Consider the following 27,360-nt stretch of genomic DNA (forward strand, 5'->3'; position numbering starts at 1 on the left):
AGACCTATAACAGAAAGGGGAGAAGGTAGGGGTCCCATGGCCATTAATATAAATTGATGTGGAAAATGGGAAGTGACTTAAAATGGATTATTGTATTCAGCATAGGAATAAGGTTGAGAAAGAAGAGCCTGTTCCTATGAAATCTAGCCAGAGTGGATATTTAACTGCAGGAAAGGCCTCAGATGAGGATCACATACTTACCTGCACTTCCTGTTAGCCTCAGTCCAAGTCCAGTTTTTGAAGACAGGGAAGGGATCAGTAGGCGGGATATAGCATAAGAGTACTTGATTGGCAGTTACCACCCGTGAGGAGCAGGAATCCGAGTTGTGGGTAAAATGTGGCAGTTTGCTGTGGTCCCCTAAGATCTTAGGGAAGTGGTTTTCCACGTTAGTGTGCATCAGAAACTCCCAAAAGGCTTGTGACAACACAGATTGCTGCCACTTTACCCCAAGTTTTGGATTGAGTAGGTCTGGGTGGGGTCCTAGAATTTGCATTTCTAGGGAGTTCCCAAGTGGCGTTGATGCTGCTGGTCCAGGGACCATACTTTGATGAGGGATTGATTCACTGTGTGTGTCCTAACATGATGACCGGAGAAGGCTCGCCCTCTCTCCCCATCCAGTTCCTCTTCTGGACCCTCAGGGCTTGGATTAGAAGCATAGAGACTGGGTTCAGACTACATCTGTGTCAGCCGCATGAAAAACGCAGAGGGCTGCTTGTACTTAGTAGATGTCCAGACAGCGGCTCTCACTCACAAAGGTTATAGTTGTACAAGCAGCTGAAAATATCACTCAACTGTAAACACTAACAAGCAATAAATCACTCCGCAGGCTGAAGAGGCACCAGCTCAGATACATGAAGCAGTGCTCTGAGTTGAAAAGATACCAGGTTAGCAGCCTGTTTAACTCAACCCAGTGCCCTTTAACTTCCAGGTTGTGGAATGTTTCTCTGGAATTTGAAAGCCTACTCTGCCCCCCAGGAGGCCTTCTGGGCTTATTCTCCCCTTCTTCCTCCCACTGCCTAGATATGACTAAAGTATGTATGGAATTTAGAAATTTTAGCTTGAATTTTAAGTAAGTTTTAGCTTTTTGAAGTCTTTGTTTTTAGAAGTATCACACTGATAGGATCACAGTTGCACAAGCAATCCATTATATTCCCCCAAATTCCAAATCTTGCTTTGAGTAGTCTTTGCCTTTGAATTGTCTGCTGTCTGCAGTTACTTCTGTGGAAACAAGCTATTCCCTGGTCATCAGCAGCTAGGGAATAAAGAAAGCTGAGTTGGGTCTGCAGATGGAGAGCTGCAGGAAGATCCAAAGAGCTTGATCCAGCGTCCAAAGCAAAGAATTTGGCCTGTTCTGGTGGTCAGAAAGAAAAAGGAAAAAAAGACTAGCTCACTAGCCAGATCCAGATTGGGGGTAGGCGTGGGGGGAGGCATCCAAGACCCTTCCTAGCAGAGAGAGATGGGTAAGCCTGTGTAGCACACATCTGCACGGCAACTCCAGTAGTGGTGGGTGAATCTGTACACAATGTTTCCCTGGATGCAGTCCTTCCCCTGCTGTTTGCTTGAGAGTCCACTTTTATGGCTCCAGTGGTCATGAATCAAAACCTGGCTGCTTCCTTACAGCACACAGCTTGTAGGAGGGCAGTGAGTAGAGTACTTTTTCGGAGTCTGTGGGAGCTTGATCTGGCAGCAGAGTAATTAAGAACATATTGAATGTTTGGCAAAGTCATCCTTCATGCCCCAGCTCTCACTTATTAGCGCATCAAATTCCCTTTCTCCTTGTTTCAGGGGCCATTTTAATTCTCTCTCAAAGTCTGCTTAAATGATCCAGTAGCAGAAGTTACCAGGAAAATGTAGTTGTTGGGTATTTCGACTAATGAATTTTGTTTCTATTTCTGATATCCTATTCTAGATAACTGGCTCCCAAATAATTAACATTTAAGTGTAATTTTCTAATAAACAGTCATTACAGTTTCAGAGTAGAAAAATTTCCATATTGCTCCATCTAGAAGCATCATTTTTGGTTCTCTTTATTTTTTTTTTATCTCAGCTATATTTCTTAATTTTATATTTGAAAAATAGTACAGCTTAACACTCGTATGGTTTTAAAATTCAAATAGTAAATAAAGCATATAACCAGAAGTAAGGCTTTTCCTAAAGGGCAGTTGCTTTCAACTCTTTAGGCTTCCCTCTGCTGCTTATCTTCCTGTCTTCCAATAAAGCTTTCATGCTACTCTTTGATTCCTCAATCATAGACATTACCTTTTTGTTTCCTTTGAGCTAGCACTTTTTCTCCTGTTCTCCCTTCTTCCTCTACACATTTCTCTTTCTCCCATCTTACCAGTAGGGCTGAATTGTTATTTTTTATTAAAGCAGTATTTATTATGTACATTATTAGGACTGTATAAGTATTATTTTCAACTGAACCAAGCAGTAAACAGTGATTATGTTTCCTATATAACTTTTCATTTTCCAGGTAGTTAGTAACTGCCTCTTTTTTCCTCCTAGTTTTTCATATTCCTATCACTAATTAATTTTTATTAATTTCTTCAACAAAAGAATAAATGTCAAGCACAGGTAAACTATAGGACTTTTCTTTCTGGGTTGACTGCTCTCTAGGTCTCCTCTACAGTGGTCATCCTGAACTCAGTGTACCATGCTTCTGGGAATTCCCTTTTTTTCTCTTTTTTTGTTGGATTCTGTTTCCAGGTTCTAACATCATCCTCATTTTTGGTTTATCTTTTTCCATTAGCTTCCTAAGAAGAGGACTACAGGGAAATAAATTTTTTGTCACCTTGAATGTCTGAAAATGTATTCCATTTCACATTTGATTAATAGTTGGGCTAGTGTACATTTCTGATTGGGTGAGTTTTCTTAAGAATTTTGACAGGATTGTTCCATTGACTTCTAAGCTTCCATTTTAATATCAAAAAGTGAGATGTCATTCTAATTCTTAATCCTTAAATGTGACATTTTAATTTTCCTTGAGAATTTTATGTTCTGAAATTTTATGATGGTATGTATCCCTTGGTATGAGTTTTTGTTGTTGTTGTTCTTAGATACCAATTTGAAGATTCATGTCTACTTGTGAGAAATTTATGTGTTTAATATTTTTTACTAGAGGCCCAGTGCACGAAATTTGTGCATGGGTAGGGTCCCTAGGCCTGGCTGGCAATCAGGGCCAATCAGGTTCCCTGCCTCCCCACCTTTCTGCCTCCCCGCCTCCTTCCCTGGCCACTCACACACTGCCACCACACGATCCCCGCTCCCTCCCCCCCCCCACCTCCCGGCCTCCTCCTTCCCTCGCTCCCTCAGCGCCCCACTGCCACCACTGGTCTCCTGCTGTGTTCTACCCCGCCCCCTGGTGGTCAACGCATGTCATAGCAAGGGATCAAACTCTCCTTCTCCCAGTCGAACTCCTAAGGGGACACTTTGGATATTAACTTTTATATATATAGATATCGATTACTTTCTTCCCCTGTTTTTTCTTTCCTCTCTTTATGGAACTTCCATTGTCTAAATAATGAATGTACTAGATTGATCCTTATTTTTCTTATTTCTTCTGTCCTATTTATTACCTCTTTTTGTTTTAATGGGTTTTTTGTTTAATTTCTTAGATATTTTCTCAATTTTATCTAATGACTTTTCTTTTGATTTTTTAAAATTTTGTGCATTTTTAATTTCTAAGATTTTTTTCATCTTTTTTTTATAGGTTCCTAGTCTTATTTTTTTAAGGATACAATACTTTCTCTCTCTGAAGATATTTATGGTTTTAATTTTTCTTTAGCTCCTTGTATTGTTTATTTCCTTTGATTCCTTTTTCATTTTGTTATTTTCTATCTTTCGTATTGGAAACTTTATTCAATAGCCTGATGTTTCTCAGCAGGCTGTTCTTATTTAAGAGTGAGGCACTCAAAGCTGATTAGAAGCTCTTTGTACACAGGTAAGGTTTGTGAACTGATAGGCCTTCTTAGGTTTAGAGGATGGGGACCTGGTTGATTGCTCAAATGTTGATATTCATGGGTTATTTCTGTTGGATTGGTTCATTGATCCAGAGAATAATCTTCCTGCCTTGGATGTGTGGGAGAGGAGGGATAAGTCTGGGCTACAAGCATTTTGGGAGCTGAATGGAGGAAGGAGATGGGTTCTCCTTCATTTTATAGATGAATACTTGGTCTGCTCTGTTCAGTATAGTGTCTCACCCTGCCTTTCATGCCTAGTGTCTCTGAGTATGGAATCTTTCTAACTCATTTTCTCCAGAGAGTAAACTGCCCTCCACCTGCTAAGCAGGACAGCGAGAGGGTTGGCCTGCTTGTGCATGTCAGTTAAGGGATCTTGGGGCCAACTAGTCCTTATTCCTGTTTTCAGAGTTCCTCTTTCTGAACACCTAATACCTCCAATTTCTGAGTCGTTTTATTTTCATACTTGGAAAGTTCAGCTTTTTTTTTGCTTTGCTGGTAACATATTCTTCTATCTGCATTTTTTTGTTTTATTAAATAGAACTAAAATTCTCTGTATTTTTTTATTTTAACATAATCTCAGACTTAAAATTCCAAAATAGTAGAGTTCTGTACACATTTCATCCATATTCCTTGTGTTAATATTTTGCCGCATTTCCTTTATTCTTCTCTCCCCCTCTCTCTCTCTCTCTCTCTCTCTCTCCATATATACATATATATACACACACACTAAAGGCCTGATGCACGAAATTCGTAGAATAGGCCTTCCTTCCCCCAGCTGCTGGCACCAGCTTCCCTCTGGCACCTGGGACCCAGGCTACCCTCACAGCCCCGGCTTCATCCAGAAGGTCATCTGGAGGACGACTGGTCTAATTAGCATATTATGCTTTTATTATTATAGATGTTGTGTGTATGTATATACTGGGGTGGGCAAAAGTGGGATTATAGTTGTGAGTATGCAAAACAGTTTATTCTTGTATTATTTCCCATACGAATAACTGTAAACCTATTTTTGCCAACCCCTGTATATATACATTTTTTCTTCTGACTCATTTGGAAGTTGCAGATATGAGGTACCTTTACCCCCAAATACTTCTTGTATGGAATCACCTGTGGGGAAATACTTTGAGACTATAAATATCCTGTCACTCCTCAAACTTTCACCCACTAGTTTTAGCATCCACTGATGATTTCTTGCCTGAATCAATTGTTATAATGGTTGCCAAATGGTGATTTTCTAATTCCCATTCTCTAGCTGCTTAGGAGAGTGATTTTTCCTTAAGTTTGGGGCTCATGTCTTTAATCAGTTTTGGAAAATTCTTAGTCATTTTCTTTTTGAATATTACATAGCTGTCACTCTCACTAATCTTTCCTTTCGGAATCTTATTTAATGTATGTAGACCTCTTTCATTCTGTTGTTATGTCTCTCAGATTTTTTTTTTTTCTTCTCATGTTTTCCATATTTTTATCTCTCTGCATGCTGGATAATTTTTCACATCAATTTGCTGTTTTCTTCAGCTATGACCAGTGTGATTTTTACCCATCCATTGAGATTTTAATTTCAGTGGATATTTCTAGAAGCTCTATTATTTTTCAAATCTGACTGCCCCAGTTTTTTTCATTGTCTTTTTTTTTAATGTTTAATTCATTCTTCTGTATCTTTAATTATTTGAGATATTTACTTTATATTCTCCAATTTTTAACTTTCTTTTAAGGTCTCTAATCCTGTCATTTGTGTACTGCCTATTGCTCTTGTTGCATTGTTTTCTTATATGTTTTATAATTTTGGAATGTAAATTCATCTTCCATAGGTTTTCTGTGCAAATCTTTGCCACTGGGGATAAGGCGGTATTTCTTCAGAGAGTTTATCTGTTCTTGTGGTTTTTATTTGTTTGTTTGTTTTGTTTTTTGCTTCTGCCAGGTGTTCCAGAGCTAGTGCAGAGATAAATCACTTTTTTTTTAACATTAATTTTTCATAGGAGGTTTCCATACTACACAGAGTTTATTTAACCCCCAGGTAGAGTTTCTTCCAGTGAAGTCTTCCTCCATACCATAGCTGACCTATATAATACAATCAGTGGCTGCCAGCAAACATTTTTATACCCAGGCCAGAGAACAAGCCTCTATTTCATACTGTCATAGTAGTTCAAGTATGGGATAGTCCGATGAAACTTAAAAATTTTTTTTACTTCTCATGAGAAATAGTAGTTTAAGCCACCATTAATGTTCTCAGACACTTTGGATTGTAGATTGCCTTGTTTGTTTGAATCAAATAAGTTCAAGTCTTTTCATTGAAGCATTTCTTTTAAGTGTTTGCAGTGTACATATTAAGCAACAGATCCAGGGATGATGACTGTGTATTTCAAGGCCATGTTCTAAGAATAATCCAGATCTTTTGCACTATCAAAGAGCTGAATTATTATTTTTAACATATCAAAATATAAATCAGTGATGTGTTTTTGGAGCTCCTGCTTTATTGTATTCACCCATTTAATTGATTAGACAGTATCTTAAACCATCTTACCATAGATAAACTTAGTGAAATTTATTACTTGCAGACTGATATAACTCATGAATTATTAAAAGCATCAGCATATGGAACCTGCTCTTTTCTCATTCCAAATTCTTTTAATATGGCTTATGTTGAGCCATTTAACTGGCTTCTGTCCATCCCACTGATGGAAGCCGAGCCAGACCAGAGTTCTTATAAATGATTGGTTTGTCTTCCAGCGAGGAGGATGAAATGTCAACTTTTTCCTTCACTACCTGAAAAGCAATCAGTGGCAACCCTTCCTGCTCTTCTTGACAGTAGTTTGGCTTTACAAAAGAAGGGTGGGCATCAAGCCAAATGTGAATTTCAGTGCTTTATAAAGAAAAAATTTAAGTAGCTGAACCTCAGATAGTAACTGGAATTTTCAGAGAGGCATTCAGATGGGTTTAACCTGTGAGCCTTCAGTAAGCTAACTATAGCTCAGAAATTCCTGAACTGCATGTTTTAATCCCTTCTTTCCTGGGGGTGATCTGAGAAACCTACAGTTACTTACCAAATCTCTCTTTGTAGTAGTTTGCTCATCTGTAGGACTGGGTTTAGGTAAGAACAGAGTGACTGATTTCCAATTACTAATCAAGGTCATTGAAAAGGACATTTTAGATTCAAACCGGAGTTCAAAACCATCTATTTGCTTGACCTTGTGCTTTTTTATCGCTTTGAAATTCATTTTCCTTACCTGTAAAATGGGGGTATTACTTATTTCACAGCGTTACTATGAAATAATACTTGTGGAACCATTTTGTAAGAGGTATAGTGCTATAAAAAGTGAAGTGTTGTTAATGTAAGGCTGCTAGTTTAATGCTTTATTACATGGAAACATAGAGCTTAGAATTGGTGGGACTCTGGAGGGGAAATTTGGAATGTATTTACTAGAGCAGCGGTCGCCAACCGGTGGTCCGCGGACCACTGGTCGTCCATGAGGTCCAAAAGGTTGGTGACTGCTGTACTAGAGGGCATTTTTTGAACCCAGATAGGCTCTATTTTTTATGTTCTGTTGTTCAATCCTCACAACCACAAGAGTATCATTCTGTTAGCTCTATTCTTACAGAGTAAGAAAGTGAGACTGATTTATTTTTGAGATCTACCTCCCCATCATCCTGTTTTATAAATGAGGAAGTGGAGGTCTGGAGAAGTATGGTGACTTGTCTAAAGCAGAGATTCTCAGTTGATCATGCCACCTATTATACTGCCATATTTTCTTTCTTTAATTTTAATTTTTTTATTTTATTGTTTAAAGTATTATAAATAGTAGTACATATGTCTCCTTTTTTTCCCTATTGACCTTCTCCTGGCCTCCCCTACCCCCCGGCACATGCCCCCCCCCCCTCCGCCACAGTGTCTTGTGTCCATTGGTTATGCTTATATGCATGCATACAAGTCCTTCAGTTGATCTCTTATCCCCCTCCCCCAACACTCCCCAGTCTTCCTGCTGTAATTTGACAGTCTGTTTGATGCTTCTCTGCCTCTGTATCTATCTTTTTGAGCATCAGGTTATAATGTTCTTTATTATCCATAAATGAGTGAGATCATGTGGTATTTTTCTTTCACTGCCTGGTTTATTTCACTTAGCATAATGCTCTCCAGTTCCATCCATGCTGCTGCAAATGGTAAGAATTCCTTCTTTTTTATAGCAACATAGTATTCCATTGTGTAGATGTACCATAGTTTTCTAATCCACTCACCTGCTGATGGGCATTTAGGCTGTTTCCAAATCTTAGCTATGGTGAATTGTGCTGCTATGAACATAGGGATGCGTATATCCTTTCTGATTGGTGTTTCTAGTTTATTGGGATATATTCCTAGAAGTGGGATCACTGGGTCAAATGGGAGTTCTCCTTTTAGTTTTTTGAGGAAACTCCATACTGTTCTCCACTGTGGCTGCACCAGTCTGCATTCCTACCAGCAGTGTATGAGGGTTTCTTTTTCTCCACATCCTCTCCAGTACTTGTCGTTTGTTGATTTGTTTATGGTAGCCATTCTGACCAGTGTGAGATGATACTGCATTGTTGTTTTGATTTGCATCTCTTGGATAATTAGTTGTTGGGGTCCAACCCCAACGGGTTCAGGGATCCCCAAAGGTGTGGACGGAGTCGGCGAAGAATGAATGACATGGAAACTGGTTTCAGTTCATCAGCATAGCGAGGTTCTCCCTCCAGGATCTCCAGCGAGGTTCTGGTTAGGAACTCCAGCGAAGTTCTGGTTTCCAGCGAAGTTCTGGTTAGGATCCAGCCAAGTTCTGGTCAGGGTCTCCAGCCAGGTTCTGTAGCCATGTTCTCTTGCTAGGTTCTCCATCCAGCTTCTCCAGCCAGGTTCTAGCCAGGTTCGGTCACCAGGTTCTTTAGCCAGGTTCTATCCAGGTTCTTTTGCCATGTTCTGTCTAGGTTCTCCAGTGAAGTTCTGTAGCCAGGTTCTGTCCAGGATCTTTTGCCATGTTCTCTGGCTAGGTTCTGGTTAAGATCTGATGAGGGTCTGATGAGGATCTGATGAGGAGCTGATGAGGAGCTGATGAGGAGCTGATGAGGAGCTGATATTTATTGTCTTGTTACATCCGTATTTATACCAGCCAATTTTAATCCTGTCAATTTCTATTACAAAGGTTAGGGCGTTTCTTATCTCCATTCCAGGGAGTAAAGATTATGTAGCTTAACTACCCGCCTGGCACTTAATTAAGGGGTTGTATCCCCTCCCTAACCTCAGGGAAAAATCCCCACCTGGGGAAACAACCTTTCTCAGAGAGGTGACCTTGGTTAAAACACATGGCTCCAAGAAGGGGAGCAAACATATTAAGAACAGTATGCCATATATGCCAGGTCCCTTGAAACAGCAAGGATGGACCGGCTCCCGGCAATTAGTGACTTTGAGCATGCTTTCATATGTTTCTTGGTCTTCCTTCTGTCTTCTTTCGAAAAGTATCTATTTAGGTCAATTGCCCATTTTTTGATTGGGTTGTTTATCTTCCTTTTGTTAAGTTGTATGAGTTCCCTGTAAATGTTGGAGATTAACCCCTTACTGGTGATAACATTGGCAAATATATTCTCCCATGCAGTGTGCTTTATTGTTGTTTTGTTGATGATTTCTTTTGCTGTGCAAAAGCTTTTTATTTTGATGTAGTCCCATTTGTTTATTTTCTCTTTAGTTTCCATTGCCCTAGACCAGTGATGGTGAACCTTTTGAGCTCGGCGTGTCAGCATTTTGAAAAACCCTAACTTAACTCTGGTGCCGTGTCACATATAGAAATTTTTTGATATTTGCAACCATAGTAAAACAAAGATTTATATTTTTGATATTTATTTTATATATTTAAATGCCATTTAGCAAAGAAAAATCAACCAAAAAAATGAGTTCACGTGTCACCTCTGGCATGCGTGTCATAGGTTCGCCATCACTGCCCTAGACAGTGGTTGGCAAACTCATTAGTCAACAGAGCCAAATACCAACAGTAGTTCTTCAAAATAGACTCTCCCAGGCCGAAAACTGACTTCTGCGCATGGGCCACGAAGTTTCAATCGCACTGTGCACGCGCCCGCACATGGTATTTTGTGGAAGAGCCACACTCAAGGGGCCAAAGAGCCGCATGTGGCTCGCGAGCCGCAGTTTGCCGACCACGGCCCTAGGAGCAGTATCAGTAAAGAAATTGCTTCGGCATATGTCTGAGATTTTGCTGCCTGTGGATTCCTCTAGTATTTTTATGGTTTCCCGTCTTATGTTTAAGTCCTTTATCCATTTTGAGTTTATTTTTGTGTATGGTATAGGTTGGTGGTCTGGTTTCATTTTTTTGCATGTATCTGTCCAATTTTCCCAACACCATTTATTGAAGAGACTGTCTTGACTCCATTGTATGTTCATGCCTCCTTTGTCAAATATTAATTGAGCATAGTGGTTTGGGTCGATTTCTGGGCTCTCTATTCTATTCCATTGATCTATATGTCTGTTCTTGTGCCAATACCAGGCTGTTTTGAGAACAGTGGCTTTTTAATACAGCTTTCTATCTGGTATTGAGATCCCTCCTACTTTGTTCTTCTTTCTCAGGATTGCTGCAGCTATTCGGGGCCTATTTTTATTTCAGATGAATTTTTGGAAAGTTCATTCTAGGTCTGTGAAATATGCCGTTGGTATTTTAATGGGGAGTGCATTGAATCTATAGATTGCTTTGGGTAGTATGGACATTTCGATGATGTTGATTCTACCAATCCATAAACACGGTATATTCTTCCATCTGTTTATGTCTTCCTCTATCTTTTTTCAGTGTCCTGTAGTTTTCCGCGTATAGGTCTTTTACCTCCTTAGTTAAGTTTATTCCTAGGTGTCTTAATTTTTTTGGTGCGATGGTAAATGGGATTGCTTTTTTAGTCTCTCTTTCTGTAAGTTCACTATTGGTGTATAGAAATGCCATAGATTTCTGGGCATTAATTTTGTATCCTGCTACATTGCCGAATTCATTTATTAAGTCTAATAATTTTCGATGAAGTCTTTGCCATATTTTCTTAGTAATTGTTTTTATCTTGACCCCAGAATTAAATAGGAAACACAACAGTACACAATTAGATTGACAGTATAAATATAAGAAGACTCTGTCACTGGCTTTATGATAGATTAGATGACCTTCCCAACAGAACTAAAATACTGAATGAAGTATTATAAAGCAGCTTTAGCCTATTGCTAAGCTTGTATGAAAGGATGACATTTGTTGGTTCCCTAAACAAAGTGAAACGAGGTATTCTGGGAGGTGATTGTGAGCCAAAGCCAGCTTTTGCTGTGGAGATTTTTGCAAGTTTGATGACCTGGAGCTTCTACCTGATAATTGTATGAAGCAGAGGACAGGGGACCAGGATTAAAGCCTGTGAGCTGGAGGATCTAACCCAGGCTTCCTGGATGGCAACTAAAAGATTGTATCGTCAAAGAAAGAGTAAAGAACGGTAAGTCTGTATTGACCAAGATGTTGAGAACTGAAGTCATAAGCCACCTTCGTGGCTTTGTGGTCCAAATTCATACTACATGTGTGGCCCAAATAAGCCTTAAGAGGAGAATTTGATTAAAAGTGGCCTGAGGTGATAGGGACCAGCAGAAGTAGACACAAACTCTTTGAGGAACTCTTCTTTAACCTGGGTCTTAAATAATTTTTACAAACAAAGGGTCTAAGGAAAATGAGCAGCTCACAGTTAAAAACCACACAACCATAAATAAGGCAGACACCTGCAAGGATCTTCAGATTATAAGATTAGATTATTAGGTTCCAATAAATTATTCAGAATACAGCCCACGGAGACAAAGAGATGTGAAGGAGTCATGGAGTGATGTGGGGAACAGAACAATTCCAGCATATGTGTAATCAGAGTTCCAGAAGGAGAGAGAAAAAGAAAAGATGTTAAACACACCTAGAGGAAAGAGACTAATAATAGAACTATTTGGCCTGCTCCTGTGACCCTGATTTAGACTCTATGGCTCAGTTTCTTGGGATGTCAGAGAGTTGCAGCACCTGTGACTACAGTAAAATGTGGTTAGATACATTCCAGCTCCACCAATGAAAAAACTTATTTATGAACAGATTACTGCAAGTAGTTGTAGGAATTCTAAGTTGATAATTTATTCTCTCCCTTAGTTGAGTCTGCAGCACTAAGGGGATTTCTAGCCTGCGATTTCATCGTCTTTCATATGTCTGTTTAATGTGAAGTCAGTGAGATTTAGCCATCAGTGTTATTCTTGTTTTTCAGAACAATCCGTTATTTTTTGTTGGTGGAATGAATTAAGGACATCATGCAGCAAGTAGACTTCAGACTTGTTCCGAATCTTTTCTCTCTTGATCCTCCTTGAAGACATTGTTAGATCTCTACAGTTCTCCAGTTTCCCAAGTCAGTGCACGCCCAGAAGAGTGTGCTGCGGAGTCATTGGGGCTGCAAGAGGTTTAATGGTTAAGGCAGCACGGGCCACATTACTGACTGCCCCTTTCAAATCTCCCAGTAACCATTAACATAAATATCATCTCACCCTTTTGGACAGGGGACACCACCCCTGTGCACGTTAGTAACATGATGCTAATGCTTAACCCTTTCATTGCTCTGTTTGCTTCAAAGGCCCTGCCTTACAGCCATTGATAAGGAGTCTGTTTGAACCTAGAGGAGAAATGAAAGGGTTAGCTCTTTTTGGTTTTGCCCTCTGACCACTTCAGGATGAGAGGCATGATGAAATACTTTTCAAAGTCTTCAGTGGAAACACATCATGCATAATTGGAGCAAAAAAGAATAAATCAAAGCTTTTCCCCCCCTTTTAGTCTGGTAATTCATAATTGAAACCACATTGAGGTAAGGGTTGATAACTTCAAAACAACCAAGAAAACTGCCCTTTCTATCAAGGTAGGGATAGGTAAGGCTACTCATTACCAGGGACTCAAAGGCTTCTGTGCAACAGGCCTGTCTTCTCTTTCTTCTCACTTTTCTGCTCAGGCAAAATACCTTTATTTAAGTCAAATATGGGTTGACTCAAATATCTGCTTACTTCTCTTCTTGTCACATAAAGTTATACATAGTGACATTTTAAAAAATCTCTGATATGGTGAGTAATGGGAATTAAAGTTTGCATCATCTTGCTTTGAGCTTCATTTCTCCTGTCTGGAATTGGGTTGGTTTAGACTGAAAGAGTCCTTTGGTTGGTAATGAAATGTGGTTTTCCTCACTCTTGACTTTATAATCCTCAAGTAGTTCCAGTAGGAACATTTCAGAATGGTTAGCAAAGGCCGTTTGCTCCCCACCTTCCTCTAAGTTTTGTGTGGTAGGTAACCTTGGCTAGAATGGTTTTGGTTAGTCATATGGGGCTACCATGACCTTTCCGCTAAAAGAAAGCACACCAGGACTTGAGGAAGGGCTCAGACAACTTGCTTCGTGTGAGGTGCCAAAAGACACACTTGGTTGTTGGAGTTTGAATCTCTTTCTTGAAGGAGAAAAATCCCTTTGCCTCATCTCCCAAGGCCTTCTTTGGAGGCATCCTGAAAACCGAACCTACAACTCCCTCTCGCTAGTCTGTCTGCTCACCACTAGCTCATCCAACAGGGCTTTCCGAATAAGCGATAGGAAAGAACTTTTCTAAAGCGAGCACTGTGACCTGACTGTTGCCATGGCTATTATGGATTACTTTTATACGCTTGCAGTTTAATCATCTGGATTTCTTACTGAAGCTTCTACAATGAATATTTGTTGCAGGAGTGAGAAGCAAAGGGTGGGCAAAAGAGAACATGGTATCTTGGCGAAATGCCGGTACTCTGTCAGGATGATACACACTTCTCCTCTTGGTACCTCCTTCCATCTTTGAGTGAACAGCTTATTGAGTATATTTGAGAGGTGTATTGATAACCACGATTCCGAAGGTGCAGCTGCAATAGGTGGGCTTCCCTTTTTTTTAGATCTCTGCTGCCGAGCGCCTGGCTCCATGCCCTATCTTGCCGTGATGGAAATTTAATCAGGCAACAGAGTTAATTGCCAGCATTGTTTCCTTTTTCCTGGCAGAAGTCAGAGTCTTGAGTAAATTATGGAGGTTTAAATTTGCTTGATTTCCTGCAGAAAGTGGGGTCAAGAGGTCCCAGACTGTAGACACTCTCTTTGGTCAGCCAGCAGGGGGTTAGGTCTTAAAGGTATTTCAGAGGTGACTAAATGCCGTTTTCAAATGTCCTTCTCCAGTATGGTTTTTTCCTCTGGGGGTTAGTTTGTTGACCTTACCCCAGTGGAGCGGAGTGCCTCTGTGAAGGCATACACCCCAATTAAAGCTGCCTTTCTCCACGCCGTCACTGGGCTCCAGAGGCAAATGGGATTATGTTTGAGGAGGGAAAAAGCAATTGACAGAAGCTTAGTTGCAGATCAGTGTTTCCTATTTCTGACCTTTTGAAATAGAACATAAAGGTAGCAATGTTAAATTTATCAAACAGTACTCAGGAAAAGAAAGTTTCAAAAGCTAACCATGTGACTTAAAAACAACTTCTGTCATACAAGGCTTTGTCTGATGTGGCTGTATCCTGCCTGACTGAGTTTCTCTCATTTCTGCTCTCCCTCCTGCCTCCTCCCAACTGCGCAACCAGGTGGAATCTTCCCCGGCTTGTACGCATGTCTCAACACTCGGCACAGTTTGCCTTTCGGCTTCTTTGGCCAGCACTCTCCTGCTTGTCCTTGAAGACTACTCAGGAGTTCCCTCCTCAGAGGTGATTGGGGAGACCTTTATGTCCCCACAGGACTTTAATCCTTGCTTTAGTACTTGTTCTTTTACATTGTAATTTATCTTTTTACCTGGCTGTCTTTCCCACTACGTTATGAACATTTTGAAGGGAAGGAATTTGTTCATTTTTGCATCTCTAACATTATTCTAGGCTTACAGTATGTGCTCAGGAAACGTTGCCTGAATGAATGAGCACCAGAAATAACATTGGCAGGAATGATTGCTGTGAATGGCTAATAACGTTGTTTAAGCAGACAAGGAGAATACAAACTGGGGAGAGCTGGACGTTTTCTGTGTTTGTTTTAACTGCCATTCATGTAGGTCTATGTTGAACCCTCTGCTAAGTGTATTTGTGCATAATCTCATTTAATCATTAAAACCCTAGGAGGTAGATGCTACCACACTTCCCATTTTATTGATGAGGAAATTAATACAGAAGTAGCTTTACACATTACTAGAACTAGTCAATGGCAGGGCCCAAGTCGAACTCTGTTAAATATCCTAATCCTACACTTCTTCAGAATACTTAGCAAATAAGATTCTTGGTAAGTACTTTCAAATGAATGAACTGAGTTGGAAATCATTTCAGAATTCATGATGCCACTCATTTGAGTGTACATCAGCTGTTCACATCCGCACATAAGAACAGAAAGAACATGACCTGCATCATGTGGGTTTAATTTACTAACTCTAAACAAGGTTTTATTGAGTAACACTAGGCACTGGGCTAGGTACTGGGTGTTATAACATTTATGACTCCTGCTTTCATGGAGCTTTCCAGATAGTAAAAGCATAAAAAATAGGAAGGAAAAGAGAAAATCGTAAAGAAAAGCAGTTATTTGGAAAAGGTGAGGTAGAAAAGCCAGGTAAACCATGACCCAAAAGCATTATAACATAAAGGCAGCGAAGGATTCAGAATTCTTGGTGCTGGGATATACCTCATGATTGCTTAGGCTACTGCGCACCCCACTTTTGACACATGCAGAAAATTAAGCCCAGAGAAATTGTTACTCGCACAAGATCAAGTACTAGCTATCACTTATCGAATGTTTGTACATGCCAGGGACTTTACATATACACCTATTTACTTTCATTAACAACCTCTGGATTGTGAAATAATAATTAAGAAATGATAATAATATAAGTAATTATTACAATGTCAAGTCATACCGTCTAGAAAACGAGTCATATTATCATGATTTTATAGATACAGAAACTGAGGTGTAAGGAAGGCTGAGTACATTGCCCAGGTCACACTGCTGATGTAAGTGAGAGAACCTGGATTCAGATTAAGGACTCATGATTCCAAAACCGACTCTGCGCTTGCTGACCCACTTTTTTAAGTCATTTGCATCAATCCTGGGGTGTATCCTGCAGTAAAGCATCGGAGCCTCTATCAAAGCAAATATGTGCTCAGTAGCTAGATGTCGCCTCCATGTTCATCTCAGTGTCTGTATTTTATGGGAAAGTGATGGCAAGATTTCAGTCCTTGTTATGCTCCTTCACATGCTCTGTCTCCTCAGTGTGTGGCCTTTTCCTGCTTCTCGTTTTCAAGCTCGATTTGGTATGCGAGTGAGTAGTGTGGAAAAATTGAACACCAAGACGAGTAACTGTCTGCTTCTCACTCACCCGTACCTTCCTCTCCTCCTCTCTTCATAACTATCCTCTTCCGAGGGAGCTGGCATACGGGATGAGATGAGATCTGTGGTCTCGCCAGAGACTTCGGCTCGTTCTGCCTGGCGGGACCTTGAAATCAGAGCTGCAGTGCCTTTCAGGGGTGCCTCAGTTTCAGTCCCAGGGGATTCCTTGTGTGAAACCAAGCTTTTCCTCTCCCAGGGAATTTCCCTCTCCTTTTAACGTCACAAAGGCATCCAAGTGTTAGCATTCCCTGCTGCTCCCCAAGAACAGACCTTATTTTGTTGGTTTTTAAATGTTTTTTCCTGTGTCAGAGGTGTATGTGCCTTTTAAAATGTATGTGCTCCCTTTGTGTCAGTGTTATATCGTTGGCGTGTTTTATACCCTCTGAAATCATAGTTGTAGGGTGGGCTGTTGCTAACTGGCGCAGATTTATTATCAAGGATAAAGAACTTCTAGCATGTTTTTCTCCGAGAAGAGCTAGAAATAATGAACTCTGGAATAACCCACAGTTCCTGTTTCCAAAGTCTGTAAAATGGTGATGCTGTACCCAGGCTCAGAGTAGGAGGGCGGGGGAAGGGCCGTGAACCACCACCATTTGGTGTTCTGGAGTCAGACGGTTTGGGCTGTTTCCAACATCTGTCACTTAGAGGTTATGTGACCCTGAATATCACCTATTTTCCCTCCCTCCTTCCCTCCTTCCCTCCCTCCCTCCCTCCTTTCCTTCCTTCCTTCCTTCCTTCCTTCCTTCCTTCCTTCCTCCCTCCCTCCCTCCCTCCCTTCCTCCCTCCCTCCCTCCCTCCCTCCCTCCCCTTCCTTTGGTAAAGCAAATGAGACATCATTCACTTTTCTGATTTTATAATTTCATCATCTATAGACTGAGAATAATGACTATATCTGTCTTGGGGGTTGTTGTCAGACTCAAATAAGATAATACATGTAAAGCATAGTGCTTAATACTCCGTAAGTATGTGCTCAGTAAATCTTAACTCTTTGAACATCACACATTAAATTATTTTACACACTTCTTTTTTTTTTAAAATATATTTTATTGATTTTTTACAGAGAGGAAGGGAGAGAGATAGAGAGCTAGAAACATCAATGAGAGAGAAACATCGATCAGCTGCCTCCTGCACATCTCCTACTGGGGATGTGCCCGCAACCCAGGTACATGCCCTTGACCGGAATCGAACCTGGGACCCTTCAGTCCGCAGGCCGACGCTCTATCCACTGAGCCAAACCGGTTTCGGCTTACACACTTCTTTAAAAAATATTTTTTCTGCCCTGGCTGGTGGCTCAGTTGGTTGGAGCGTTGTCCTGTACACCAAAAGGTTGTGGGTTCGATTCCCGGTCGGGGCACAGGCCTAGGTTGCATATTCAATTCTTGGTCAGGGCATGTATGGAAGGCAACAAATTGATGTTTGTCCCTCACATCCATGTTCCTCTCTCTCTCGCTCTCTCTTTCTCCCTCCCTCCCTCTTTACTCCTCCCCCCTCTCTCCATCTATCTCTCTCTCTCCCTCCCTTCTTCTCTCTCTAAAATCAATAAACATATCCTTGGATGAGGATTAAAAAAATCACGTATCTTTATTTTCCATTTAAATGGTGTTTTTGAAGCATAAGAGAGTATTGTTTTTGGAGTAGTAGATGAGTGGGTTGGGATGAGGATGGCAGAGGGTAAACCTTGAGGATTAATTATGACTTGAGCACAGGGCAGCTTTACTGACTTCAGTTCCCATAAAAGTCAGGAAGATACAAAGAATAAGGTTTGGGGAAGAAAACTAAAAGGGGTTCCTACAAATGAATCAGATGCTAGGGCATAAATACTAAAATCCAGGCACCTTCCTAAGCCTATAGCTTAATTCAACATGTGATGTCATGGAAACAAAGTCAGTGTTAAGAAGGTAGCCTTTCCAATTGTGTCTCTCAGCTATGAAGTCTAATTATGGTCTGTTGTGGACATTTTGGCTTTAATATCCTGATTACATTAGGACTCCTGGAAAACCATCCAGTCTCCTTGAGTTCCCATCCCATGTGTATTCCATATGCTTGTGTACATTTCCTGTCCTACATGGTTCCATCTGGCAGACAGCTGTTGTCATATACGTGGTGATGGGTGTCCATCAGTGATATGGATGAGGTTGACGAGGAACTTGGGAATCCCAGATTATAAAAGACATTAGGGAAGTGTAAGCAGCCAGAATAACAGGTAGGACATTTCAGATTCAGCTGCCTTCTGGCAGAAATGAAGTTAGGTTCTGGGGTTTTCCATAATAACATATGAATGTGAATGTATTAATTCCACTGAATTGTACTTACAAATGGTTACAATAGTACATTTCATGTTATATTTTACCACAGTTAAAAAACTATAATATATTAAAAACTATTATATACTTTAAATGAGTAGATTTTATAGGATGAGTTATTTCAATAGAGCTGTTTTAAAATGTAATAATGTTTTAATACTTTCTGATTATCAGTACAAAAATATTTTTGTTTACTTTGCTGCAATAAAAATTACGTATTTTAATGGTAGCAAAGAGGTTGAATGTCCTTCATTACTTTTTAAATATATTTTTTAAAAATTTCAAACTTACAGAGCTATAACCTGCAAGGATTGTCCAGCGAACTCCCATGCTCATCACCTGGATTCACACACTTTATTCCCAGCACTCAGAAGTGATGTGCTTTGATATAGCTGTGTTTTTTGATTCATTGTTCTGTTTTGGGTTTTGTCTTTTTTTAAAATCACTTTATTATTACTTATTGGACCCTTTCAATTTGAATAATTGGTGTGTCTCATGTCATTTGTTCCAAGAACTTATTTAATTTCTTTGATAGTTTTGTTTCTTCCTTATTCTGTGGTTTGTTTCTTTAGGAACCTCCTGTTAGATGGATGTTGGACCTCCTAGATTTTCTCATATTTTCTATCCTGTTTTTCATCTGACTTTTTGTTCACCATACTGGAATATGTTATCATCTTTATCTTTCAATTCTGCCTTTTGCATAGTTATAAGCTATCAAATTCTAAGAGTTCTCTCCTGTTCTTGATAGATCTTTTAAAATGAAAATAACAGTTCATTCTTTCATGGATGAAAATCTCTCGCTGAGGATATAATTTGTTGATTTTGTTTTCATTTCCTTCTGCTTCTATTGTCTCTGTTTCTCCTGAGTTCCTATTCTTCTATTTGTTGATTTGGTTTCTTTTGTTCATGCTGAAGATGTTCTTGAAATGTCTGTGATTCTAGGATCTGCTCATGGTTATGAGAGAAGCACTAAAAACTGAATCAGAAGTTCTTTGTATGAGGGCAGCTTACTGCCTGGAAGGCTTTGCTGTAAGATGACGAGTGGCAAGCTCACCACACAGCTGCCTGCGGTTTAGGAACTGCAGGGGAAGAAGGCTGTCGTGCTCATCATTCAGAATATAGATTTTCACCTGCATTTTCCTCTCAGCTGTGCCTGTGTTTCCATGTCTGGAGCTTCCGTTTCCTCAGAGAATAAACCTCCTTGTTGAGTGGGGGTGGGGAGAAGAGTAGAGTTCTGGCTGAGTGGTGGGTGAAGGAAAAGTTTGTGAATCTGGGTCTCTCACTGCTCCTTATCTGTGTCTTGTGTGTGTGTTGTTTTTCCAATTGAAACTTTTTAAAAAATCATTTTTTATTTTTCAGTTACTCCTGTGATTTTTAACCATTCCTCCTATTTTCAACCCTATCCCTCCTCTTACCCTCACAACGTACCCACTGAGCTTAACTCCTGAACCTTTGTGGGGTTCAACACTTTGACCTTGAACCTTGTTGGCTTCCCCTTTGTAGGTCCTTAGGTTTCAGTTCTCACTCTCCTACACTGTTGCCACTTCTCTGGCCCCTTTGAGAAACATGTTAATATTGCTCATCAGCAGCTCTCCTTTCTCCTGTCTCATTGTCAATGTAGATTTGTATGTTATATTTAGTAACTGTCATTTCAGTGGATTTGGGGAGGGGATAGAGATAAATGCATGGGTTTAATCTGCCATGTTTAGCTAGAAATCTCTCCTCAGCTGCAACAATTCTCTGCTCTGTTTTTAATAGTATCAGAACCAAACTGAATTACAGAGAGTCAGTATGAATGTTGAGGAAGGGAAGATTTTGAAAAATTGCTTAGCTCTTGGATTGGTCATGGTAGAAGCCACCAAACCTCCCATGTTCGGGTTTATTGATGATGTTGGGAAAGAGATCAGCCCCGTTGTTAGTAGATCCTTCTCTGACCCTCATTAATCTATTCTCTTGCAGAAGTGGGGTAGTGTGAGCAACCCACTCTTCCTCCCACTGATCCCACCACAGTCTCAAGGTTTTACCGCCATTGTCCTCACCTACGACCGAGTGGAGAGTCTCTTCCGGGTCATCACAGAAGTGTCCAAGGTGCCCAGTCTATCCAAGCTGCTAGTCGTCTGGAACAATCAGAATAAAAGCCCCCCAGAAGGTAAGAAGAGTGAGGAGGTGGTGTGTTCAGGAAAAGGCCTGGTGGTTTGGGTGTTAGTACAACTTTCAGCTGGATCCATTATGGCTAGCCAAGTTAATTGCCTCCTTTGTTTTAAATGAATTTTTCCACTTTGTCAGCAATAATGCCATTTCTGAGGCAGCTTGACCCCAGTTTTATCTATCATTTCATTCTTGTTCTAGAATGGCCCATTTAACTCCAAGCCCATGGCTTGTTCTGTAGCCACAGTGGTAGGGCTTAGGAATCAGTAGGATCAAAGCCCATCGGCCTTGGGAAAACAGATCTCAGCTTCCCTCAGCCCTCTCAGCTGATTTGTTTACATGAAAACTCGGTTTAAAAGGCATTTGTTTTCTCCTTCCTTATCTCAGCTCTGATACTGTGCTCTTCAAAAAAAAAGGATGGCTCACCTCTGTTGGGGAAGTCAGCAAAGCATGCCCTCCCAGACTGCGAAGCAGTTCCTTAAGTGAGCACTTGCTGCAGTTGCCATTGGTTCATCTTTAATCACTTTGTTCCTTGCCTTGGCCACCCTTGCAATCTGCTGGCTGGCAGCTAGGGCCCAGGACGATTTGATTAATTGGATTTGTTTTTAATTCAGAATGCATAGAGTATGTCCCACCTCCATTTAGTTTCTCATTCAGTCCGTCTACTACTGATCCTAATCCCAGGGACTTCAAAGCTCCTGCCCTTTATAGCCTATTAAAGCCAGGAAGTTTCTGATGGATTAGAGCACGGAGTCAGTTTGAAGTTTGTAATGTGCACCACTATCACCGATAAGGTCTAGTTTATTGCCTGACAGTAGTATCTGCACTTTGTATGGCTAGTCCCCTTTAATTGGTTATACTGGAGTCGGGACAGTCAACTCTGGAAACTCCCAGTAGTCGATGTGTAGTCTAGGCTGGAAGAAGACTATGCTTCTGTCTGTTAGGCAAATCAGAAATTGCTTTACAAAAATTCTTTAGTTCCTCCTGAGACACTTAAAATGTTTCATTGAGTGGTATTTTTGTTCTCTGAGAGAATCATGTACTTTCTTTTTAGATTTAGGGAGCCAAGGTGTGTGTGAGTTAACAAAGTAGCATTTTAAATGAAGGTCCTGCATTTTGTCCCGAAGCGCACTGCTTTTTTTAAAACATGTTTTTATTGTCTCCAGAGAGGGAGGGAGAGATAGAAACATCAATGATGAGAATCATTGATTGGCTGCCTCCTGTACGCGCCCCTTACTGGTGATGGAGCCCACAACCTGGGCATGTGCCCTGACTGGGAATCAAGCCTGACCTCTTGGTTCATAGCAGCGGTTCTCAACGTGTGGGTCGAGACCCCTTTGGGGATCGAAGGACCCTTTCACAGGGGTTGCCTAAGACCATCGGAAAACACATATATAATTACATATTGTTTTTGTGATTAATCACTATGCTTTAATTATGTTCAATTTGTAACAATGAAAATACATCCTGCATATCAGATATTTACATTACGATTCATAATAGTAGCAAAATTACAGTTTTGAAGTAGCAACAAAAATAATTTTATGGTTGGGGATCACCACAACATGAGGAACTGTATTAAAGGGTCACGGCATTAGGAAGGTTGAGAACCACTGGTTCATAGGTAGATGCTCAACCACTGAGCAACACTGGTTGGGCAAACACATTGCTTTTTAAAAAAAATTTTGTTAACTATATTTTTATGTCAATCTTTTTTCTTCTCAGCTTCTAATTTTGTTTTGTTTTGTTTGATGCTCAATAAAGGGGAAAAGGGGGTAGAACAAAAAGGGAGGTGGTGTCATCATGTAAGGAGGAAGGAAGAGACTGATAGGCAGGAACAGGTAGAGAAGACAAAAAAGGAGTTGCAAGGGAGGGGCACGGGAGGGCCTCTAACAGCTGCCTTGGATTCATCAGTACAGTTGTTCCCTTTCCCCCCAAGGTGAAGTGGATTGGATGGTGCTGTATTGCTAATTAGTCTCTTCATTGATAAAGGATGAGCCATGTTTTTGTTTTTCAAATATATTTTCATTGATTTCAGAGAGGAAGAGAGAGATAGAAACATCAAAGATGAGAGAGAATCATTGCTCGGCTGCCTCCTACACATCCCCCACTAGGGATTGAGCCCACAACCTGGGCATGTGCCCCTGACCGGAATCGAACCCAGGACCCTTCAGTCCGCAGGCTGATGCTCTGTCCACTGAGCCAAACCAGCCAGGGCAGGATGGGCCATGTTTAAGAAGGAGGGCTGTGTATGCCTCGGCTCTAGAAAGCAGGTGGTGTCATTCACAATCAGCTCATGCACTTGCTCCTGCTCACAAAGGCCACTAGCTTTCAGAGGGCCTCTCAGCCCCGCTCCCTACCCAGAGGCAGAGTTGCAAAGTCCAGTGCTAAATGTAAAAGGGACTTCTCCTTGGAAAGCTTGGTTAGCCACTTTGGGCTTGAGGTAAATTATTTATTGTGAATTTGAGTCCCTTCTTTTGGGCAGGTATTCATTGCAAACTATGGGAAAGGAGAGATCTTTTTCGTCCTTCTTGGTCCAAGCCCCCATGTTGACATAGCTAAATGCAATAGCAGGAAGCTAGGTTTCGGAGCAGGGTGTTCAGTTTGAGTTTTGGTAGACCCTACTAAAATGTACTGGTTAATTTTATGACCAAGAGTTTAGTTTATTTTTGAAATATTTTGGCTCCTAATTTTGACACGTTTAGAGACTGGACCAGCCTTTTTCTAACAGTGGTTTTTAGGTCAGGGCTCTGGCCCCGGCAGTGTGGTTGTTTGGGGAGAGCATGAACCATGTTTAATCTTCTGGGGGGTGTTTGTTCAGTTGGTAAATGGGGCTGTCAGCTCTGGCTCTCGTGCCAGCAAAGTCATCTGATTTTTGTGTGTGTATAGCATTAGTAACATATATGTATTTTAAAAAACAAATCCACGGCTTTGAAATATTAGAGGCAGAAGTGATGTTTTTCACTTTCTCTACATTTACTAAGATAAATATTGTGGTTAGCATGTCTGCTGCTGGGAGGATTAGTGTAGTCAGAACCCCCCCCCCCCCCTTTTTTTTTTTTTCACTTTCCAATCCAACCAAATACTTTTTTTCTTTTTGGTTACATTTAAGTCTAAATTGCTTGGTTTGAAGTTTAAATAAATACTTAGACAAGGCAACAGAAGTTTCCAGTGAGCTTTCGTCACGTTGGTTTTGAGCCTTGTCAGAACAAAAAGGCAGCCCCTGCCTTCCTGCTCCCCAACTCTTCAGTTCCCCGCTTGATGGATCCAGGAGTTATTTGGCTTGGCCCTTGGCCTCAGTTTGAAGGAAGCCATTCCATTGTCCATTTCAGTCAAGTTGACCTCAGCCTTCTTTTTTAACTGATGTCAGTTTAAAATTTGAATTGATCTCAAGAGCTCCCAGCTTTTTAACCTTGCAACTTCCATAGTTCTTAGCAGGAGGGATGGGATTGGCTGCGTCTGTCAGGATGGTCAGCTCCGAGGAGGCAACAGGAAGTGGAAGCAGCAGCTACCTTCCTTTAGAGCTAAATTCTGCAACTGCGGGGATTAGGATCCTGGGGGCCAGGTGGTCACCAAGCAGCCGAGCCCTCCTGAAGTGAGCTCCAGGTTTGGCGGAGATAATCTCACCATTCGTGTATGGACCTGTGGTTGTGTTTGTGACAGTGACCGCCGTGATGGGCTGCGGTCATCCTCACTCAGCCTGAACATTTGGTGGTACCTTTGCCAAGCTGGAGAAAAATTCTCTTTGCTCACATCTCCCTTGGCATCCAACATGGAGAAAACGGTTAATCAAGACACATTTTTTAAAAATCTTTAATAAAAGGAGGTTTTGTCCTGCTTCGAGCTGGACTAAAGCTCATAACTGTGAAGTTACCGGGTCAGCTAGTTCAGCTGTGTGTTTTTCATAAATTTAGTGTGTGTGAAAATCCTATTTTTCAGACTTCTTTGTTGGTGAATGGAAGGGGGCATTTTTATTTTGCCAGCTACAGAGCCACAGGATGAGACACAGGATACAGGGCCAACTGTTCCATTTAGAACTTAAAGGTGTAAGGAAAAATACCCCATCTGGGCTAAGTGACGGAATTAGGGCCTGAGTACTTCTGGCCATGACACTGTTTCCTTCTGCATCCTAAGAGGTCACCACATGTCCTCTCTCTACACCTCTTCGGGTTGTTGGTAGAGAAGTAAAGATCATAAGACTGTAAGAATCCACTTTTAAGATAGTGATATGATGTTATTATAACCATGTATTGTATGCCTTCTCTATCCCAGGAACAGGAACTGTGCTAAGTGCTTTACATATATTATCTCTCGTTCTCTGAGAAAGCTGTTATTATCCCCACTTTTCTAGGATGAAATTCAGATTAGTTGAGTAATTTGCCTGAACCACAACACTGCAAATCGTGGAGTCAGAAATAAACACAGGCTTCTCTGGATCTTAAAGTTCGTGCCCTTTGCACTAAGCCCCACTGGATGCAAAGATCACCCATGAGCAGTAGGAAAATCATCATGTCTTCTCAGTTCTCCGATTTGGGATTATGTAAAAGAATTAGGTCCTTTCAGGGACTCAAAAAGAAACAGGGAAGTACAGTCAAACCTCATTTCTCCAATGCCTCCCATCATGAACAATTTGGTTCTTGACCAAGATATATACTGAAAAAATGTCTTGGAGGTCGAACCAGACTTGGATTTTCAAGCTGATACCTCAGCATGACAAAAAGTGTCTGCTAATGTTGCTAAGAGCCTGAAAAAAAAACAATGATCACAGGCAATTGAAGAGGTAAAAAAAACAAACTGTTGTTGATTTGGATAAAGGAAAAGCAGTTAGCCAGTGAGAGCCATTTGGGAGGCAGTGGTATATGAATGAGCAAAAATGCTGTATTCTGACTTGAAAGACATCCCTGAACCGAGTGCTGAAAGTGATTCATTTAAGGCTGGTAGAGGGTAGTTTGATAAATTTAAGAAAAGAAGTGTTTGTTTATAGGTTAAACAGTACATTAAGCATGTAGTGTATATAAGAAAGGTTAAAACAGGGAATTCTTTGGGGGTCTGGAATGAATGAATTCAATTTACATTAATCTAATGGGAAAAAATTACTGTTTTTCAACATTAGCTTCTTGAACAGCCCTCAGAAACAAAATAAGTTCAAGAACCAAGATTCTAATGTAAATCTATTCTTTGGAAAATACCAGTGGAAGAAAAAAAGAAACAAACTTTCCCACCAATTTTTTCTTCCTACCTCATGCTTTTGCCCTGATTTTATAAACAGAATCAAAATCCCATATTGTTGCTGAAGGCATTTAATTCCATCTTAAACAGTTTATGCCATGAGAAGTTCTTACCTATTTTGAGTCTAAATCAATTTTCCTGTAACTTTCACCCAGCTGTTGGTCATGGTTCTAACTTTAGAGGCCATAGAGAACAATTCCCTTTTCATCTGATAGCCTCTCTGATAAGACCTGGTGTATAGCTAACGTCCAGGGAGGAGACAGAAACCTCACAGTAATTTGAACAGGAGAAGTTTAATGTAAAGAACTGTTAACTAGTAACAGGACATTGGTGACTAAGGGGTAAAAAGAACTCTTAACGATTACAGAAAACAAATTTGGGAGCGTCCCTTCTCCAGCTAGGTCTGAGATTCAGACCATGCAGCTCACTGCATGGTGAGGTTTGCTAAGGCGTGCCACAGGCCAGGTCTGGCCAGCAAGAAACTGACTGTCTCCTTGGATACCCCTGGAGCTCAACTGGAACCTGCCCAGGGGGTATCATTGACCTTGTTGGGAAACTGGTGAGGGCTTCAGGGCAGCTCACTGGGAACCACGTGGGCAGAGCCTCAGCTGCCTTGCTCTTGGAGGTATCCCTAGGACTTTCCGGGAAGCTGCCTACAGAGGGGCTGTTGAACTCACTGGGTAGCTGGTTGGGGTGTCTGCAGGACCTGCTGGGAAGCTGCCTCTGGGGGGCGGGCAGTTACACTTGCTGGCAATAAATGCTCCTGCCTGCCTGTCAGCTGGCCAAGTACAGAAGGAGCAGAAGTGACAAAGCACCCGGAACCGGAAGAAAAGCCGGGTTCCTCCTGCAGTGTCCCTCCAGCACCCTCTACTGCCAGAGCTTAGCACGGTGCCAGCTGGCAAAGGAAACTGTTTGCAGGCCCCAGTTCCAGCATCACAGTTAGGGCAGTGAAGGGTGAAACTGAAGCTGAGAGGCAATACATTGACCAGTGGCACATTTTGTTTCTTAAGCGTTCTTATAGAAATCCTGGATTCAGGTGCCTGCACTATTCTTGTAACTCCCCCCAAACTGTCTTCCAGTTTGTTCAGACTTTCCCTGGATTGTGCTACCCAAACCAGACCAGTCTAGCACAGAGGTTCTCAAAGTGTGCTCCAGGGACCATGGACATCACTGAGACCCTTTCAGGGGTCTGTGAGGTTGAAATTATTTTCATAATAATACTCAGTCACCTCCCTTCCCCACTCTTATTCTTTCACAAATGGACAAGCTCCATGACATGGGTGACATCATCACTCTCACGGCAGATGGAAAGTGTTCTTGTGTTTTCAGATTTCCT

At 41.0% G+C, this 27,360-nt stretch overlaps 1 protein-coding gene across 1 annotated transcript in view; it reads left to right on the forward strand.

Annotated features, from left to right (window-relative positions):
* EXT2 (exostosin glycosyltransferase 2) overlaps positions 1 to 27,360 on the forward strand; it is a 122,788-nt gene that overhangs the window by 61,968 nt on the left and 33,460 nt on the right. Inside the window, exon 9 of the mRNA XM_070427837.1 lies at positions 20,607 to 20,796. Within this exon, the coding sequence (XP_070283938.1) occupies positions 20,607 to 20,796 (190 nt within the window). The remainder of the gene's footprint in view (positions 1 to 20,606; positions 20,797 to 27,360) is intronic.

The sequence above is a fragment of the Myotis yumanensis genome, unplaced genomic scaffold, assembly GCF_028538775.1.
Source record: "Myotis yumanensis isolate MYYU_CA2020_CCGP unplaced genomic scaffold, mMyoYum1.0.hap1 SCAF_10, whole genome shotgun sequence".
In the NCBI taxonomy this organism is placed as follows: Eukaryota; Metazoa; Chordata; class Mammalia; order Chiroptera; family Vespertilionidae; genus Myotis; species Myotis yumanensis.